Source organism: Camelus ferus, chromosome 7 (assembly GCF_009834535.1).
Source record: "Camelus ferus isolate YT-003-E chromosome 7, BCGSAC_Cfer_1.0, whole genome shotgun sequence".
In the NCBI taxonomy this organism is placed as follows: domain Eukaryota; kingdom Metazoa; phylum Chordata; class Mammalia; order Artiodactyla; family Camelidae; genus Camelus; species Camelus ferus.
Window position 1 is genome coordinate 2674787 of NC_045702.1, and position 19312 is coordinate 2694098.

Here is a 19312-nt window from a genome sequence, read left to right on the forward strand (position 1 = left end):
CAGTTCCCGCAGCTCTCCCTTTCACTGTGAACTGGTGCCTTTGGTTAAAAGGCGCCGACACTCTCCGCAGAGAGCTTAGATGGAGAGACTGTCACAGGGAAAGGTTCTCCAGGAACCTAGGGTGGGAGGCACTGCCTTGGGCTGGGCAGGGCCTGGGGAGCCCCTGAAGTCAGGACAGTGCTCCCTTCCTTCCCTAGTCTCTCCCTGCCTCCCCGTCTCTCCAGCTCTCCGTCTCTGCTCTTCTCTGTGTCTCTGTTCGACCCCCTTAGTGCTCTGCATACCCAGCCCTCTGGCCAGCTGCCACCTGGTGGCTTCCCAGGATGGGGTCCTCAGAGCCTGGCCCTGGCCCCTCTCGGATGGTCTCCGGGCGGTGGCTGGCCCGCCCAGGTGTCCACCCTCAGGAGCACCGACTCAGCAGATGGCCATCGAGGACGGTCAGAGCCCCCGCCCCCGCAGAGCACTCAGCGAGGAAGGGCCCTGCCTCTGAACCCCCGCACCTCCTTCCTTCACCCGCTGCCCTCACCGCCCACAGGCCGTCAGCAGCTTGGGTGTGAAAAGGCCTGGAGACCGGCTCTGGCCTGGCACCCCATCCAGCCACTGCCCGGGTGGCCCAGCGCTCACTCCAGTCCATACGGCAATGGGGCCCGTGGTCAGGGGCACAGGGCCTCGGCCCTTTCTCTCCTCCTGGGAGCTTCCCTGCTGCGCACGGGGAGCAGTGTTGAACCCTGGAGTCCTTTATGCACCTTCCACCCCTCCCTGTGGAGGTTCTACAAATATTGACCAAGTCCTTCTGTTCCAGAAACTTTTAAAAAAAGAGCCACAACAAAATACAGGGTGGGCCTTGGGGGCCCCTCTGCTGGTGACTTCAGTTTACTGCTGCAGAAAAGCAGAAAGCCAGCACCTCTCCCCGAATTAAGATGGAACAGGTGTGTTACTTAGCACCTAAGGGGTCGTTCCTCCGTGGATGGTCTGTGCACATGAAAGTCGCGGGAAAGGCACACGGGGAGGGAGTGGGAGGCTGTCCCCTTCCCTCCCAGCCAGCCGCCCCTCCCAGAGCTTTCTGGAACTTTCTTCCAGAGGTGGAAGGAGAGCTTCCCGATGCTGCTCAGGTGATGTGTATTCATGGCCACGCTCGGTTCCTCCCGGGCTTATTTCTGCAAACCCTTCCAGGATTGTTAAGGAACATCTGAAAGGCTGCGGCCCTGAGCTTTGATCTGACTGCTTAATTGCCTTTACTAATCACACCAACATCAAGCGGATAAAAATAGCCCCCAGGGTGGCAGGTGGGGGTGGGGGTGAATCCCTTGTGTGGGGGTGGGGGCGGCAGGGCTGAGGTCTTGCTGACTCCCACTGGCAGCCTGAAATCATCGCTCTGCTGAAATGAGCTGACCATGACCGCCAGAGCTGAGCAAACATCCTGACCTCAGGTCTGGAGTATTTACCTACGGAGGAGCCAAAAGAGAACGGGGAGGAGCTTCCCGGAAAAGATTTCAAGTTATTTTCCCAAGTGCTCTGTTCCCTCTCTCCTCCTCCCGCCTCCCCTGCCTCTCAGTGTTTTCTCTTAAAGCAAACCTTCTGAATAAAAGGCTTCTGTTTTGTAGTACTGACTAGTGCTTCTTCTCATTTTGGAATATCCTCCTGGGCACCAGTCCATGTCCTGTAAAATCAGGCTTGAGACTTACAGAAGCCTCCTGCAGGAAGGCTTCCAGGATTACTCTCATCTCTTTCTGATGAACTCATCAGTTCTCTCTGCCCTTACGCAGTAAGTGTGGAATATGCTGTTTTGTCTTTACACGTAAATTCCTTTATAACTTATTTTAGTTAATGGGGGGGCTAGGTTAAAGCCCTGCTTTGTGATTCTCTGCTCACTGAGGTGCAGTCCGTTTAGTGTGTTACTGTCTGGTCTGGGGCATAGTGATCCAGTTACACAAATGTACGTGTGTGTGCCTTTTCAGCTTCTTTTCCGCTGTAGGTCACTACAAGGTGGTGAGTATAGTTCCCTGTGCTGTGCAGTAGGACATGGTTGTTTATCTGAACTTATTTTAGACGCATCATGCGTGCACATTTCAGCTTTCCAAATAGATTGTGTGTTGTATCGGGTCTGAAACGGTGTTTTTCATCTGTTTCCCGCTTCCCCAAACGGAGCTCACCTGTCAAATAGTCCAGGTGAGTGGCGCCGTCATCTCCCAGCCTCCCAGGCCTGAAGCCCTCGGCTAGAAAGCCCGAGTTATGCCTAACTAGAATAACTAGTCTTCTTTGTCTGTGACGTCCAGTCAGGCACCAAATCCTGAAAGTCAAAATTCCTTCTCCCGCCCAGCTGTCCCCGCTCCCCCCACCCTCACCTGGACAACAGCAGCCTGCCCGGGACACCCGGCCGCCCGGCTGGCTGACCGGCGCTTCAGATGCTCCTGCCCTGCGCCCGGAGGGGCTCGCGCCCAGCAGGACCCTCAGCGGAAGCTTGCTGGCTGCTCCAGGAGCGAGCATCCGTGTTTTCCAGAGCATCTACCCTGCTGCAGGGCACAGAGGGCGGCTCCTAGGGACCCACAACAGATTTGCAAATCTTTCACCACCCCACCCAGACTGCCTCAGGCCATTCCAAGGATGCGGTCCAGAACCGAGCTCCTCTTCTGCGGATGGGGCGTGATTGGTTTTTGAGGTCAGAAAGCCTTGTGCTCATCTCCAAAAATCTCTTTTCTCACCAATGGGGTCACTGGCACCCTGACTTCTGTGGCAAACCAGGAGAAATTTCCTCATTTCCAGGAGGCCACTGGGGTCTGGGGTGTTTATGCCACGTGGCTGGGCTCACCCAGCTTTGGAGAGGAGCAGATGTGGACAGGGAGGCGCTGGAGGAAGGACACACATCACAGCAGGTCACTCAGGGGAGGAGGGGCTCGGCTTCCAGCACGTGCTTGTCCTCGCTAGCCGTGCTAACCGGAGGGTCGGTCCTCAGCGGAGGTCAGCGCTGGAAGCTGGTGGAGCATCCTCGCCCATGCACACTGACATTTACACCCAGACACACTCCAGGCCAGCACGGGAACAGGATTTCACACCCCTGACCTCTACGTGGAAACAGCCGTAACCAGCAGCTTCAGAGAAAGCAGGGACGCTGTGAGTTTGGGGTTTGGAGCCGACATCTTCTCCTTTGACCTTGGGGGTGAAGGACAGGCCTTGGGAGCAGCTGGTCTGAAAGCTGCCTTTGAACTCCCGGGACTGGGCTCTGCCACTGGGGCCCGTGAGCCCCCTCCCAGGCACTGGACTCCCGCCCTGGCCAGCGAGGCTCCTCGTCTGTCAGAAGGGCCGAAGCTACCAGAGGAGCAGGTAACGAGTGGGAGGGGCTTTGCAGAGACAACAGCCTTGCAGACATTTTAAGATATCTTCCTAGTTTAAGATTTAGTAGCTCTGAGTGACATGCATGTCAATGGGGAAAAAGAAACCAGGTTTAATTCCGTTAGATCAGAGACACCCCCGCCATGAAGTCGCTCTGCCTCACCCTGAGATGCTCTCTAACCCAGCCGCAGCTTCATGCAGAAACCGCCTCAGTCCTTGTGTCACCTGGCCTCTGCCTCCACCACGAACGAGCAGGTGGCCCCCTGGTGCCTGGACCACCCCGCGGACACACCACTGCTGGCCGCGCTAGGCCACCGCGGGGTGCACGGAACAGCCGGGTGGTGAGTGCCTGATGCATCGCGGGTATCCTTCTGTCCCCAGTACCAGGGCCCTAAGAGTTTCTGGCAGAGCCGGCAGCACCGCCCCGCCACCCACGCGAGGCAAGAACACAGCGGGAACTAGAGGGAACTCCTCGCCACACTGGGCGGCCGGGTGCATGTTCCGCCTTGGTTTCACGGGTGGTCAGGCCCAGCTTTTCAGTCCTCCTGACACTGACCACGGGAGACAAAGCCATGGGTCCTGATTGTCTCGGCTCCCGATCTCCTAAAGGTCCGGCATCTGGAGGTCATCTCGTGCAGGGGGGAGGGCCCAAGGAGAGCGCTTGGTGGTGGGCCGGGACCATCCTTGGGTGATGGACACTCCTTCCGTGCTCATTCCTGGGCTGCTGGCTCGGAGCGCCGCAAGCCGGGCAGCTCACCGCAGCGGAGACCTACTGCTGGCCAGCGGCGCCCTCCTGGAGGGCGTGGGGGGGGCCCGGTGCGGCCTCTCCTAGCTCCCGGTGGGGGCCGTCCACCCTCTGCCTGGGGCTTCCTCACTGCCTGTCCCCGCACGGCCCTGTCCTCTCTGGGTCTCAGATCTCCTTGTCCTTTCTCTTGTAAGGACACCAGGGACTGGACTTGGGGCCCACCCTAAATCCAGATCTTAACTTGACATCTGCCAAGACCCTATTCTCAAATAAGGTCGCGCTCACAGGTCCTGGAGCTAGGGTTGGCCATCGCTTTTGGGGACCCCTATTCCACCCGCCACGCTGGCCCTTGGGCTCACGAGCTTGGACATCAACACTCCGGGCAACCTAAATGGGGCTGCATGTGGTCTGTGTCCTGCTGTTTGGGGACTCAGTCCTGCCCTCCAGGGGCTTGTCCTGCCTCATCCCGGGAGGGGCCGTTCGGTGCGTGCTGAGCCAGGAGGGCCACCTCCCGGCGCCGGGATGCGTGCTGACTCTGTAAATGACAGGCGTGTCTGGCCTGGCCCCAGGTGGCTCACACTCGGTACTGAGGACCTCCACGTGCAGAGAGTGAAGGCTTCCTTCACCCGGCGAGCCAGGTCAGTCGAGGAACAGGCGTCTGAACACAACCCACAGGGAGAAGTGCTACCACGTGCCCTGCCTCGGGCTTCGTGGGGCCAAACCTCCGGAATGTCTGATGCACTGAACAGGTGGTCTGAGGACACCTGCGGGGCGGAAGAGCCAGGAATGGGGGGCAGACCAAGACTGGAAAGTTCAGGCTCGTTTTAATGCGTCAATGACTGTAGCAGACTCTTAACAGAGGTTTTGGCTGGTTGGTTAATTGAAAAAGTTGTGAGAGCTAGAAGCAACTTCTTTTTTCCCACAGACATATAAATGTCTTGTTTAAATTTCAAACATAAAAATGTAACTTCCACCTTCGTATTTTTAGCGTGCCGGGCCGCAGCCTCCTCCTGGAGTGCATGTCCCCTGACGGGCGTTCCCCGCCCTCCCCTGTGCAAACCGTGCCTGCGATCTCGGTCTGGGGCTTCCAGCGTGGGTCTGTCTGAGTGCGGTGACCTTCCTGAGAGGCACAGGACGACGACTGCGTCCTGGGGAGGGACGAGAGGGACTCACTGCTGAAGGCACTGGGTGCTTTCACAGGTTCTGGAATGTTCTCCATCTTTTTTTTTTTTTTTTTTTTTTGGCCATAACTTCACTTTATTTGTATTTCCTTCTTACACAAAGCCATCAAAACAGGAACAAAGATGGGAAGGGGAAAGGGCTGAAAATATGTTCAATCCGCATGTTCTCAGGGCCATCCCAGGGAGCACCTGAAGCTGAGTGCCTGCTGGAGTAGCCTCGGGTCTAACAAGAATTCCTCATGCCCTGGCGTGAAGTCTTCACAGATTGGTGGCTTGAGCCCTGCAATTCTCATCCTTTGCCCATCTTGCCATAAGGTAGGAAAGCAGACTGAAACGCTCTTCTCTTGATGGGCAAGGCCAATCAGCACTCACAGCATACTGCGTCTTCTGTGCTACAGGAACAGAACCTGAAGCAGCTTCTGAAGCTCTGGACACTTGCAGACAAGGCTAGAGGCCGATGGTGTAAGAGCGGCCTGTGGGGTTGTGAATGGCAGAACAGACCGGTGCTGTCACAGCCCACGCACACCACACCTTCTTGGAGTTGCTGCATCGCCAGAAACGCACACAGATGGTTCGGCCTTCACGTACCGTAATGGGCTGCTTAATAGGGAAGAGGATGGGAAACCATGAGAACATCCCAGGAGAGTGAGTCTCTGGACGGGTACTCAGAGTGATGTCCTGAGAAAGCACAGTCTCAGAGTAGCCTGCAAAGCCGTGCAGCACTGTGTTCTCCTCCACGGGAAACTCCAAGGTGCGGAAGCGGTTGTTGTCAATCATAGGATCTCTGTTGGGATGGCTGAAGGTAAAACAGGGCTGGGGCGCAGAGAGCTGGTGGAAGTTGTGCAGCCGTTTTTTAAAGTAAGCTACCTTATTTTAAAAGTTTTGTACTGAGGTAGAAGATGCGCAAAACTGATCTTAAATGTGCAGCTTGGTGAATTCTTACCCTGTGACCACCGTGTGGTTTAAGATGGAGAACTAAAGACGCGATATAAACTTAGGGTGGAATTCTAAATTTTTATAACTTTCCTTATCTTTTCCAAGGGTTTTGCTGACACCTAATACCATAGCAGTTTTTTCTAAGGCAGGCTGTTTATGGAATCTCCCCAAAGTACTCCAATGCAGTGTTCACATAAACGAAGCTCTCTTTCTGTGCCCCAGTGACATCAGCTCTGTATTGTTTAACTCAGTTACGTGCTGCGACAGGGTCTAGGGACAGACTTGAATAACTCTTGCGAGGCACAGAGCTGGCTTGCAGGCAGCAGAGCAGTGGCCCTGCCGGCCAGGACCGTGGCACGCAGCTCCGGGCGGGGGTGGTGGCAGCTGGCCATTGGGAGGAGCCACTGAAAACTGGAGCCCTTGACTACAAATAGACAACCCTGACTTCTCACTGCTGTAAACTGGGCTCGATGTTTCATTTATATTTTGCAAGACAGTCTTCAGAAGCACCAGTTCTCCCTGGTGGCTCTATTGTGTGTAAACCAAGGACCTAGCTGCGGCCCCTGACCCCGAGGGGCTGCCCTGGAGGATGCTTGTGGGTGACAGGGAGGTGGCGGGGGCAGCACGAGGGTCAGTGTGGAAGCGGGGTCTCTGTGTCATCTCCTTGCCCCGCCGTGGCCTCAGCACCGGGGACTCTCCCAGGACTGAGCTTCGAAGTCACCCCTGTGGCAAAGCAGAGAGGAGGAGGACCAGTGGGAACAGGGACCGCAGCAGGGTGGGCTGGGGGCTACGTGGGCACTGAGGGCCCCCGGCGGCCGCCTGAGCAGGGACTGCTCATCTTCCAGAGGCTTCTCCTTAAGGCCAGCCCCACACGCTCATGGACGCTCTCATTAAAGCAAAGCAGAAACGCTACTGTGTAAGGTGTTGTCAGGGGCTGAGTGATGTCCCCCGAAATTTATCTGTCGAAGTCCTGACCCCCAGCACCTCGGACTGTGGCCACGTCCCAGCCCAGGGGAGAGGCCACAGGAGGAGCCAGAGCCGCTGACGCCTTGGTCTTGGACTTCCGGCCCCAGACGTGCCCTGCAGTCAGTCTCTGTGCCTCCAGCCCCGGTGAGTGGGGCTTCCCTGTCCCCGCCAGCTCACAGACCTGTAGTCCACCCAGAAACCAGAGCTGCTGTCCTTGGCGCTGCACACGTCACTGCAGAGCTGACACAGGAGGACAAGGGCCAATGCAATCACACTGAGTGCAGGCTGGCCAGACTGGAGGGACCTGCCTGGGGTTCGGGTTGGTAGGCACCAGACAAAGGGAGGTTCTGGGGCACAGGGGGTCAGTAGAGGGCTTGGGGTCTCAGCCTTCATCCCTGAACCGAGCAACTGCCGTGCCTGTCCCGCTAATCGGCTAAGCCTGAAAGCAAGCTGGTCACTTACAGAAAGGACACACAAGAGGGAAAAGATTCTGGACAAGGAAGTGGACTCATCTCCCAGAGACCTGGGGCTTGTCTGTTTCTCAAAAGGTGGGGACCACAGTGCCCATGGGAAAAATCATCTGAATGTACTGAAGTTTTTAAATAAGATGAGAATTTCACAGTATTTCAAGAATCCAGTGCCTCAGAATGTGACTGTATTTGGAGGTGGGGCCTTTGAAGAGGTGATGAAGGTAACGTGAGGTCCAGTAGGAGGGCCCTGATCCAGTCTGCCCGGTGTCCTTAGGAGAGGAGAGGTCAGCACAGACACACAGAGGGATGGCCACGTGAGGACGCAGGAGAAGACGGCCATCCACACGCCAAGGACAGAGGCCTCGGAAGACATCAGCTCTGCTGACACCCTGGTCTTGGACTTCCAACCTCTAGAAATATGAGAAAACACATTTCCATTGAGTAAGGCACCCAGGCGTGGTGCTGTCATGGCAGAGCTAGGACACTAACACACGCACACACAAGAACACACCCCCGACACCTCACACATTTTTCATAAGGGGCAGTACGGTCTGTGACTGAAAACCACGGGGCCAAGGCTACTGTTCATGTGCAAACATGGTTCAGGGAGGACGTGGGCCACTGACTGTCAGTAACGAATAACTTAGCATGTGAGGTGGAACAGCCCAGAGGGTGAGCCTGGGCCCTGTGGTCTTCCTACCTGGGTTGAATCCTGACTCTGTCCCTTCTTAGCTGTGTGTCCACCAGCAAGGATCTTAACCTCTCTGTGCTTCCTCTGTAATCGGGGGTGATAACAGCTCACCTCTTGGCATTATGAGGATTAAGAACAGCAGCTAGAAGTTGGGGAGGCACAGTGTGTTTGCTGTTCTAACCCTCACCTGAGAGGCCCAGGTGCCAGGTGACAAGGAACACAGGACACTGGTTTCCTGGAGCGGGTGCAGTGATCAGATCAACAATCAAGTACTCAGTCTCGGGACCTCGTCACATGCGCAGAAGTGATCGAGGGCCCCAGGGGTCATTTGTTTCTGTGGGTTGTATCTCATGACATTTGCCACATTAGAAATGATCAGTTACAAACTTGCCATATTAGAAAACAAAACCAAGAACATTTAAAAACATTAATCCATTTAAAAATAACAATAAACCCTTGATATTTTAACATAAATATTTTATGACAAACAGCCATAGTTACATGTTTGCAAATCTCTTTACCATCTGGCTTAATAGATGCCGGGTTTTCCTGTCTGCTTCTGCAACCCACCTGTCATGATGTGTTTAGGCTGAAGGAAAGTGCACAGACATGTAGCCGAGTGGGGAAGGGCTGTGTGGGGAAGGGCTGTGGGTCTCCTGAAAGGGCCTTGGGGCTCCGAGGAGGCTGCGTTTCCGAGGTGCTCGGCAGAGTGGGGTGTGGGGGGGTCGGGGGCATGCAGCAGGCTGACCCGCGGGCTCCACCAGGTCGGCTCCGTTTCCGTCAGGCTCGCTCGCCCCTGTGACTGCTGAGTCGTAGGCTCAGGTGCGTGGGCTGGTTCTGAGAAGTGAAGGCCTGGGAGGGTTCCACCTGGAGAGCCCTGGGAGTGGAGCACAGAGAGGCCTCCAGGTGCGCCCAGGTGGGCAAGGCAGGGCGCCGCTGCGCTGTTGGCCAAGCGCCGGGCCAGCTGCGCGCCTCCACGCCAGCTTTGGGAAACACCACCGGCAGCTGCACCAAGGCCCGTGGGTGCAGGCTGCCGGCAGCTGGCTCACCCAGGGGCGGCCGGCCCGGGGACACGGCGCACCTGCCCCCCCAGGGGCCTCGGAGCCGCCCTCCCCGAGGGGCTGGCCCCACCGCCGGCCCTCAGCTCTCAAGCCAGAGATTTGATCCCAGCGACCTGACTCTGAACACGTCAGGCCCTCAGCCGGGTCCCTTAGCGCCCACGGCAGCAGTGACAGCTGACTTAGCTCCACTCGCTGGTGCAAACGGGCCCTGGGCGGTGCTGGCCGTCCACGCAGCCTCCAGGCCTGGGCACCAATGTCCCTCTCGAAGGCAAAGATGAGCCTGCACCCTGTGCTGTGTCCCCAAGGCAGCCCGGCAGCCCGGGAACCCAGGCTCGTGCCGGGCCGTCCTTTTGGCGGCCAGGAGATGTCACCGTCACCTCTTTGGCAGAGCCAAGGTCAGAAGGCCATAGCAGGTGAGAGTTCAGACCAATGAGTGCAGCGTGCAGCCAGGTCACCAGAAAAGCAGAACCAGCAGGAGAGACCAGTATGTGTATATATATATTCACGTTGTAAGGACCTGGCCACGTGGTTATGGAGGCTGACAAGTCCCATGACCCACCAACTGCAAGCGGGAGACCCAGGAGAGCCAACGGTGTGAGTCCAGCCTGAGTACAGAGGGGAAGCCACGTCCCAGCTCTGAAACAGGCCGAAACGGTGCGTTCTCCTCCCTGCCTTTCGTTCTATCCCGGCTCCAACGGGTAGGAGGAGGCCCAGCCACACTGGGGAGGACCGTCTGCTTTACTCTGCCTACAAGTTCAAGTGTGCATTTCGCCATCCAGAGACACCCTCACTGACACACCTGGAGTAACCTCCAGAAGTCTGGGCGGCTGGGGCCCCGCAGAGCTGACGTGTAAAATTAACCGTCACATCCGGAGAGGGCTGCCCAGGTCCCTCCTTCCCCAGGCTCAGAACCTGATGTGTGTCAGCGCAGCCTGAGGGCACTCTGCCGTCCTGGGAGACAGGAGATCGGTGCCCCTCTCACCCCAGCCCCAGCCCCCGCGCCCGCCCTCAGTGTAAGCGAGGGGTCTGGACTGGCCGGCCTTCCAGCCTCTACCCCGTGACGCTGCCCTCAGTGCCTCTGGGAACGCTGGCATCACAGGGGTGGTTTGGGGGCCGCCCCCGCCCCAGGACAGGGCCTGCATGGCTCCTTCAGGCCAAGGGGCAGTGTGGGGACCCTCCTGTGCCCTCCAGCAGGGCCCCGCCCTCGGGACCAGAGTCCTCACCTCCCTGGTCGTTTTAAGGCTTGTTTTAAGACTTTCCCCAGAAATTGGCTCCCAGGCAGTCCCAGCTGAAATCAGTGCAGACAAGATTTTAGTTCATCCAAATGGAAAACCATGTTTGATTTTTCCACTTTGCCACTCCGAAACCTTAGGAAACTGGTTACTTGATCCCTCTAACTATGCAGTCACCCTGTGCCAGGAGGTGAGACTCCCCTGCCCAGGGGACCCAGCCAGTGGCCCTGGCTCCTTCCCCCGCAACCAGCCCTTTCTCCTCCTCGATGCTGGATGGAAGATCTGAAGTAGAATAAACTCTTAGCAGATATCAACGTCAATTGAGATGAACATCAAGCTTTATTGACCAAAGAGGTAAATATTGATGGAGCTTAAATACCAAATCAATATTTACCTCCAGGGACAACATAGCCCGAAATTGCAGTCGGGATGCGTGTGCTGAAACACATCCACAAATTTCCCACGTCTTCATCAGGAGCGCGGCCACTTCAGCAGCGGACAAGAGCCCGCAGACGTGCTGCTGGTCAGCTCGCACAGGCACCAGGACGGGGCGCTGGCGGGAGTTCTGCACAACAAGGGCGAGCGTCAGCTTCACCCGCGGGGTTGGAGCTGAAGAGGACGGCCCGTGCAGGACGAGCCAGGAAACCAGCTGTGCTTTGCTGAGTTCACCTGAGAGGACACAGAGTTCCAGCCAGAAACGCAGCAGGTGCCTGTGCCAGCCAGGTCTTGTCACCAGCCCCCAGGTGGCGTGTTCAGTGCCTGGCGTCCCAGCTTCCCGGCTTCCCGACCACGGGAAAGGGCTCACGGGAAGGAGAGTGGTGCGGATTGTTTGCTTAGAAAGAGAAGCTGCAGCAGGTGTGGAGGATTAAGAAGAGATTATCAGGGAAGGAAGCCAAGGGCCAAAGCTGTGCAGCTCCACCCACCAACTCCCCCGCCCCCCCGGGATCTGGGGACCGGTCAACATCACTCAGTTTTGGAGGGGTGGCCCCTCACCTGCCCACAGCGCCCAGGAATGTCTGCCCACCTCACTCCATTTCCACCCTCCGTGGGCAGATAAGGACTCAGAGGTTAGGAAGTTCCTCTGTCCTCGAAGTCACAGTTATCTGCTCCAAGTCCAGCACATTCCCCACCAGAGCAGCCCCTCCCAGGCTAGGTGTCCACCGCTGACCACTCATCACCGAGTCCCTCTCTGAATCGTCCTCAGCCCAGGAGGGGCTCTGCCCAAGATCACTCCCTTCCTGGGGGCGGCTGGATGCTGACTGGCACCAGGACGGGGCGCTGGCGGGAGTTCTGCACAACAAGGGCGAGCGTCAGCTTCACCCGCGGGGTTGGAGCTGAAGAGGACGGCCCGTGCAGGACGAGCCAGGAAACCAGCTGTGCTTTGCTGAGTTCACCTGAGAGGACACAGAGTTCCAGCCAGAAACGCAGGGCCACCCAGCCCCTGAGCTCCCTGCGTCACGGAGTTCAGCTTCTCCCGGTGCCCCTCCCTGCTTCTCAACAGCCCCCTGGGAAGCCCCTCACACCTGCACCTTAGAGCGGGCTTCCCAGGAGCCTGACCGGGGACAGTCACCAAGGACGTGAGAGATGCAGAGGGAGGCAGGGTTGGGGGTTTGGGCGGCCGCCCCTCCAGATGGCAGGTTTCTGAGGACGGGAACCATTCTCCTCCGGTTCACTGCTGTGTCCCAGAACCTGGTTGGCACCCGGGATGCAGTGGCCCTTAATTATTTTTTGATTGAATACATGAAGGAATTTGTGAGTTGGTAAGAAGAGGCAAAGACGTGTATCCTGTACCAAATTTGGGGCTTTTTGTTTTGTAAGCTCTTCCGTGTTCCAAGTTCCATGTCCTCCTAGTGGCAGAGTCTCTAGCACAGCAGGGACCCAGGACAGCAGGGACCCAGGACAGCAGGGACCCACCACAGCAGGGACCTAGGACAGCAGGGACCCAGGACAGCAGGGACCTAGGACAGCAGGGATCTAGCACAGCAGGCTGACCCTACACAGATTTTCCACTGGGCAGAGGGTCAGTGCCCCAACCCCTGTGTTGTCTGAGGGTCAACTGTGTGTGTCTGTGGTGTGTGTGCATCTGTGGGGGTGGGGGTGCACGTGTGTGTGTCTGCGCACTCGTGTGCACAAGCAGGAATGCACACGTTGAAAGAACCGCAGGCCAGGACGCCCACCCAGGCCTCTGCATCCGACCCTGTGGACACTGGGGCGCTGCAGCTCAGGGCCGGGTCTAAGGCTGGTCCCTGCGGGGACGGAGCAGGTGGGCACCAGCGGGGACTTGGGAGCGACGCAATGAGGACTGCACGGTGCCCCCAGGGAGCAGAGCCCCCAGCAGCCAGCGCTGTGAAAGGGACAGGGCGGGGACATGCGGCGTTAGCTCTGCTCTCCACTTGGGCGGCTGTGAGGTGACCGGTCCCCAGTCCCCAGACCTGCGTTCACGCCACCCACCACCCACCAGCAGTTAGACGGTGGGTGAGGCTCTTCACTTTCTCATCCAAACAGCAGCGGCCGGGGCCGCACGGGGGGTGGGGGAGCAGCCAGCCCTGCTGGGAGGACTCGCGGCGCCCACGCCCCGTGATGAGGGCTGCCCTGGCTTCCGTTTCTGTCAAGCACTGGGGTCGAACCTCATGACCTGAGGTCTTCCCGTAACCAGGACTGGTCAGACCTGTTTCCGGTTACCATGGCGATGAGGTTGCCATGGGGACGCTGTGGTTGGACGTCATTTCTGGGGGTGGGCCCACACACCGGGTAATTAGGGCTCACCCCTGGGGAAGGAGACCCTCGCTCTTCTCCCCACATCTGCCTCGGCCCAGGTTTTCTCGTCTGTGAGTGGCTTCTGACACGTCCTGCCTTCAGAAGTCCGTTACAAAGGCTGATAAGGTGACGTATTTGAGGCCCTCCGTGCTCGGCTTGTTCAGAGGCTGCTGCACCTGCGGTGCTCTTACTGTCCTGGGGACAGAAGCTGGCCTTCCCCGTGGGCCGTGCCATCCCGGGCACGTCTGCGGATTCCTCCAGGACCCGCCCGCGTCCCCAGCCCCTCGTGGCGCTCCAGGCTCAGGCATCAGCGCGCAGCCGGCGCCCTGGGAGCTGCTAAGTCCCGGCGCCCGGGCCACACACGAGCCTAGGGTGTCAGGCTCCCGGGCGGGAGGCCTTCCAGAGCTCCTGGTGGCCCACCTCACAGCCTCGGACCCCTGCCTGGTCTGCAGGCCATGGCTGCTGGCCCCAGGGACCAGGGCGGGGGCCAGCACATCAAGCTGCGTGGTCAGCATGGCATGTTCTCACACAGCAAAATTTCGGGAAAACTTAATTCCTATGGAAACAAGCACAGGTATATTTTGAGAAAGCCTCCCTGAGAGGCTCCCCTCTGCTGACCGGCCTCGCCCCTCCAGGCCTCTACTTCCTTCATTCTTTAATTTAAAAAGCCTGTGTAATAAGTGAACAAATCCCACTGTGTACAAATCCATACAAGCAGACACACAGGAAAAAAATTAAAGTCCTCCCACGCTGCATGCTCTTCTTGGGAAGCAGCCGCCGGGAGCTCCGGCCAGCTTCCCACCAGGCCTTTTGCCGTGAAGATACACGCGTGTGTCATCCCAGCTGAGCGAGTGACTGTCGCAGCTTCTTTGATTTTATATAAACGGGCTCAGGTCACAGACATGGGTCTGTAACTTGTCTTTTTATGCAACAAGGCAACATGGTGACCTTTCGAATTAGTAAAACAGAGCGAGTTCAGTCTCATCACTGCTGCATAGTATTCCTGAGCAGCACGGCTCAAACTTTGCTCTCAGGGCCCCTGCACACTCTTAAACATCACTGAGGACCCCAGAGATTCTTGTGGGCGTGGACTGCACTGCCGCCCGCAGTCTGAATTTTATTGGCCTGACAGGGAGACGGGGAGCGGGAACTCCACATAGCAGCGGACGAGCTGAGCGGGGGAGGTTGTGCCCAAACACCGAGAGCCGTTTCCTCCTGTGTCACTTTTGGGTCCTCTGGGGTGATGCAGGGCTGGGCCCCAGGGGTCTCTGGGGCTCACACCTGAATCCGAGTCTGGACTCATAGGTGACCATAAGGACCACCTAATTCCAAGCCAGCATCCTGCCAGGGCAGCACAAAGCTGATCATCTTATCGACAGAGCTCTGGGTACCCACCTCCGTGAGGGGAGAAGTCCTGGCTGGACGCAGCTCTCGGGGGCAACACCCCTGTGACACCTGCTTCCTCTTCAGAGATGTAGGTGGCCCCATGCTGCAGGGAGAGCCCAGGTGTGGCGCCCGGACGTGGTCATCTCCGAGCAGATTTCAACAGCTTCAGCCCTCGCAACAGTCCTGTTGGGTCGGTGCTATCATCTCCCACTTTGTGGATGAGAAAACTGTCACAGCTCTTCCCTTAAGGGTTTGTCAATCAGTCTGTGTGCCACCAGCACCTGAGGGTCTGAGCACTGGGCCTGGAAGGCGTGAAGCACGCCGCCCCACCCACAGCACCATTACTGGAAGTTTGTACCGGCTGGTTCTGATGGTTCAGAGGTGCGTGGCCAGGTGCCCTGGCATCTCTGGCCTCTCCCCACTGCCTGCCAGCAGCGGACTTCCCCCGGCTGCGACACCAAAAACGCCCCAGAACTGTGGGATGTCCTCTGGGGGCCCACGCACCGCCGCTTGAGAACCACTGGCTTGAAGCAGGGGGTCTGGGCCCACACTGTGGAAGTCGCCTCCTGGGGCAGGAGCCAGGGATACAGATCAGGAAGCCCCCGATGACTCCGCCGGCCCCAGCTGCCCTGCCTAGAGGTGGGGCCTTTCTCGGCTCAGGGAGATGAGAGGCTCAGCAGGTGAGGAGCTGAGGTCCGGGCCTTTCCCTGTAACAGCTTTTTCAAGAAGGGAGGGAGAAGGCTTGGGGTCTCCCCAGGCCCGAGGCGGGGAAGGGGCTGTGGGGTGCAGGCATCAGGAACAGAAGTGACTCCCTGCCGTTGGCAAAACTGGAACCCTCCCAGGTCCCCAGACGTCGCAAGAGGAGTTGAGCCTGTCTGACTGGCAGGTTCTGGGCAACTTTATCTGACACAACTCAAGGGAACAGCTGCTGGGCTCAGCGTGGGAAGACAGCCTGCAAGCGGTGATCTGGGGAGAAGAGTGGACAGAGGAGACGCCGCCCAGCCAGCTGTGCGTCCGGGGGCGAGTCGGGGGCCTCCCCTTCCTCGTCTGCAATGCGGGTGGGTTGGGGAATGTGAGTCCTGAAGATCCTGCAGCCCCGACGATCTCTCTGCTTCTGCTCTGTCCTTTTGACGTCCCCCCCGCAGTCCCCGAGCGCAGACAGCTGTTTGGTCTCCCGAGCACGGCGGGAGGACCGAGTTAGAATCCACTGTTGACGCTTGGTTGACCCAGAAGCGGAGGGCTGTCCTCCTGGCTGGCGCCCTGCCGCAGTCTCATCGGGCGACTCGCAACAAAGATCAAAGGGCACGAGTGTACTTGGTTGTTTTCCAGACCACAGTTTGCTCTTCTCTGTCTCAATCAGCTAAGTGAAAAATGTAAGAAAAATGGTCTAAGAATAGATCTCATGTCCTCCCTTTTGGGCCTCCCTCTTGCGAACCACTTTCCTTCATCAGAAAGAGGGGGCGCTGTGTATCTGGAACCAGGAAAGGTGAGTAGGTGTCTTCCTCCTGATGCTTTTAAACACTGTCGGAGTAAACTGGTCCTGGCCCCAGAGAGGAGGCAATGCCGCGCTGATCTCACCGAGAGGCAGGGCCAACAGCAGATCAAAATGCCCTGCACCTGCTCTGACACCCGACACATCAGCTGCATTAGGACGGGAGACCAGCGTCCCAGCATCACGGCGCCAGCCCAGGGCTTGGGTACCAGCTCCACCCTGTGCCGGAGCTGGAGACCGATGTGAGTCATGAGACCTCTTAGGGCCTCAGTGTCTCACTTGTAAATGGGGATGCATATAGTAATGGTAACAACAGCTGCCATTAGAGGCTTGTGGTGAGAGTCGGTGCGATCGTATGCGGGCAGCACTTAGCACGGCGCCTGGGGTTGTACCACCTTTGCCGGCTTTTGTTTTGTGTTTCTAAATTTTCCTCCTTTTTCTTTGATGAGGAATTAACCAGCCTTTAAATTTATTTATAAATCTAGCTGCTGTTCTATTTTATAACTCACTTTTTCTATTATCCTCATTAATCCTTTTTTCTGTTTTGCTTCAGTTTTTTTATTGTTCTTTTTCCAACTTTTTGAGCAAGGTGATGAATTCATTTTAATTTCTTTTTTACTGACGTAAATATTTAAGTCTATGAACGTGCTTTATTTATAGCCCACAAATTTGATCTAGTATTTTCATTATTACTGTTTCCCAGAAATTCTGTAATTTCGCTTTGTATTTCCCTCTGACCCAAAAGTTGATTAATAGGGAATTAGAAAATTTAGAAAACCTTTTTGGTTTTGTGATGTTATCAACCTCCAGTTTTATTTCACAATGATTAAAAATATTGTCTACGTTATTTTGAAATTAGTTGAAATTACTTTGTGGCTTACAACTTGGCCAATTTTTGTGAATAAAGTTAGCACAGAAATGGGATATTCTAATAGACTCTCCTCTTGAACTCTTTACAATGCACGTGACTGTCGAAATCAAGCACCCGCACATCTCCCGGATTGACTGATTGATTATGAAGGCACCAAGGTGGTTGTGAAGCTTCTGCAGTTACCGTGGAATTGGCAGAACTCGAACTGCATGCAGACCATGCGACGTTGGGGAAGCTTGCTGTAATCTCTGCAGCGACTGCTGATAAAATAACACAGAAAGATGAAGCCAAAAGGACAAGAGAGCATTTAAAATGGAATACTAAGCAAATACTCCACTTACTCGAAGGAGGCAGGAAAAGGGGGCACAGCCAGAGAGGACAAACAGCATCTCCTGCAAATCATGTGCTTCTGCCGACCTGCCTCGTGTCTTCCGTCATCTCTGCTTTTTGAAAGTTTTGCAATATCGAGTGTGTTGATGTTCACGATTGTTACATCTTTGTTGTAAATTATAATGCTAAAGGCCTCAAAGTGTCTTTGCTCTGCCTCATTTCATGTGTTGTGGCTGAAAAACTACCCTGTCCATATTAAGACTGAAAGTTTAGCCTTTTTTTTTTTTTTTTTGTATGTCTTTGCCTATACTTTGATTTTTTTTCCTTTTAAATACCTGGGTGAGTTTGGGGTGAATCTCTTGGCTACACCCGCAGAGTTGGATCTGTCCCTGATTGTGGCAGCAGCTCCCTGTGGTCCCAGAGCGCCTCACCCTTGCAGTCTACATCCCCTTGTGTGATTCCTCCTACGTCAGCCAGGGCAGCTCTGTGTAACCAGTGGAAGGTGGTGGAAATGATGGCGTGTGTTGGATGCGGGGACGCCTACTAAAGTGTCCAGGTCTGACTTCTTTCCCTTGTCTTTTTGTCTGGACACCTAAAGGATTTCCCTTGTATTAAACTCCACAGGGCACATGCCACGCAGGCACCGGTCCAGGGCACTGGGGGGAGCTCCCTCTGCCCTCGACCCATCGTGTACAGCCCCTCCCAGGGCTCCAGCCAAAGTGAGAAGAATGTGGGATTTGGAAAAGACACCTGATTTCCACACCCAGCTCTGTTATGGCTAGAATGTCCTGTGGCTTCTCTGAGCCCCATCTGTAAATGGGTTTAGTACCATCTCTGACACCTCTTGTCTGCAGGTTTTAGGCTTGATCAGACAAGCTAATGCAGGTGGGAAAGGAAGGCTTTCTTGAACAACACCAGGAGCTGGCAGACATCTGGATGCTGTTGCCTGACACAGTCCTCCCAGAGCAGGTTATGGGGGATATGGCCCTGGCTTTTGGGAACATGTGGTCTAGCTATGCCCACTGAGGCAACACCCGCAAATTAAACATACAAAATATGTTTAAGGAACCAAGTAAACTGTTCCGAGTCAGTGGCACAGATTTCAGAGAAGGAAGTGAGAGTGGGGGCTGAGGGTCTCAGGAGGTCTTCCTGGAGGAGGAGAACTGGAGCTGGTCTCCATGGGACAGAATTCAGAAAGGCAGAATAGGGTGGAGACTGGAGGACATCCCCCAGGGGCTTTAACCCAGGGCTGAGATTCCAAATACTGATAAGGATGCATGGCCCAGGAGGGCAAGGGAAGCACCAGCCAACCAGAAAGGACTCACCAACAGCTGGAGGCAGCCAACATCAGCTCTTGGTTTCCTGGATGTCAGGGTGGTTTGATGGCAAATTTTTTGTGTCAGCTTGGCTGGGCCATAGTGCTGATAATTGGTTAAACACCAGTCCACATGTTGCTGTGAAGGTATAATTTAGATGAGATTAACATGTAAATCAACAGATTTTGAGTAAGGCAGATTGCCCTCCATAATGTGGGTGGGCCTTGCCCAAGCAGTTGAAGGTCTTAAGAGAAAAAGACTGCAGTTCCCTGAAGAAGGAGCGTTCTGTCAGCAGACGGCCTTCAGACTCACTCGAGCTGCAGCGCCAGCTCTTCCCTGGATTTCCAGTCTACCAGCCTGCCCTGCTGACTTCAGACATGCCAGCTCCCCGCCTCCCTGTCACTCTGGGCCTGCATGGGGTCCTCCATTCCTGGTGCTGCTCCGTTGCAGGCCAGTGCGCCTGGTGCTGTCAATGCTGCTTGAATTGATGGGGGACCCAGCCCATAACCAGAGGCCCAAGATGAGTCCTTGGTTACATGGAGTCTTGTAAG

At 56.2% G+C, this 19312-nt stretch overlaps 1 protein-coding gene across 20 annotated transcripts; it reads left to right on the forward strand.

Moving 5' to 3' along the window:
* The first annotated feature begins 1383 nt into the window (after positions 1-1383).
* On the forward strand, positions 1384-13658 carry LOC116664763. 20 transcript variants are annotated; one of them, XM_032483032.1, is made up of 7 exons: positions 1384-1762; positions 2071-2166; positions 2580-2870; positions 3025-3318; positions 3513-3668; positions 5425-5568; positions 5652-13658. In XM_032483032.1, exons 3-7 carry the CDS (start codon positions 2634-2636, stop codon positions 5844-5846), a joined length of 1026 nt encoding a protein of 341 aa, XP_032338923.1. In that variant the 5' UTR covers positions 1384-1762; positions 2071-2166; positions 2580-2633; the 3' UTR covers positions 5847-13658. The 20 variants fall into 20 exon arrangements, 12 of the variants coding, with proteins under 12 accessions (XP_032338923.1, XP_032338921.1, XP_032338925.1 ...); XM_032483028.1 differs by having other exon boundaries at positions 1385-1762; positions 2047-2166; positions 2318-2870; XM_032483029.1 differs by having other exon boundaries at positions 1385-1762; positions 2318-2870.
* Positions 13659-19312: the final 5654 nt, after the last annotated feature.

Bases quoted from the DNA above. Each gene is read 5' to 3' on its own strand.
- LOC116664763 (XM_032483030.1), top strand. From the start codon at position 2,634: ATGGGGCGTGATTGGTTTTTGAGGTCAGAAAGCCTTGTGCTCATCTCC. The intron at 2,871-3,024 runs GTCACTCAGGGG...GACACACTCCAG, and splicing joins AAGGACACACATCACAGCAG to GCCAGCACGGGAACAGGATT. The intron at 3,669-5,424 runs GTGAGTGCCTGA...GCATGTTCTCAG, and splicing joins GTGCACGGAACAGCCGGGTG to GGCCATCCCAGGGAGCACCT.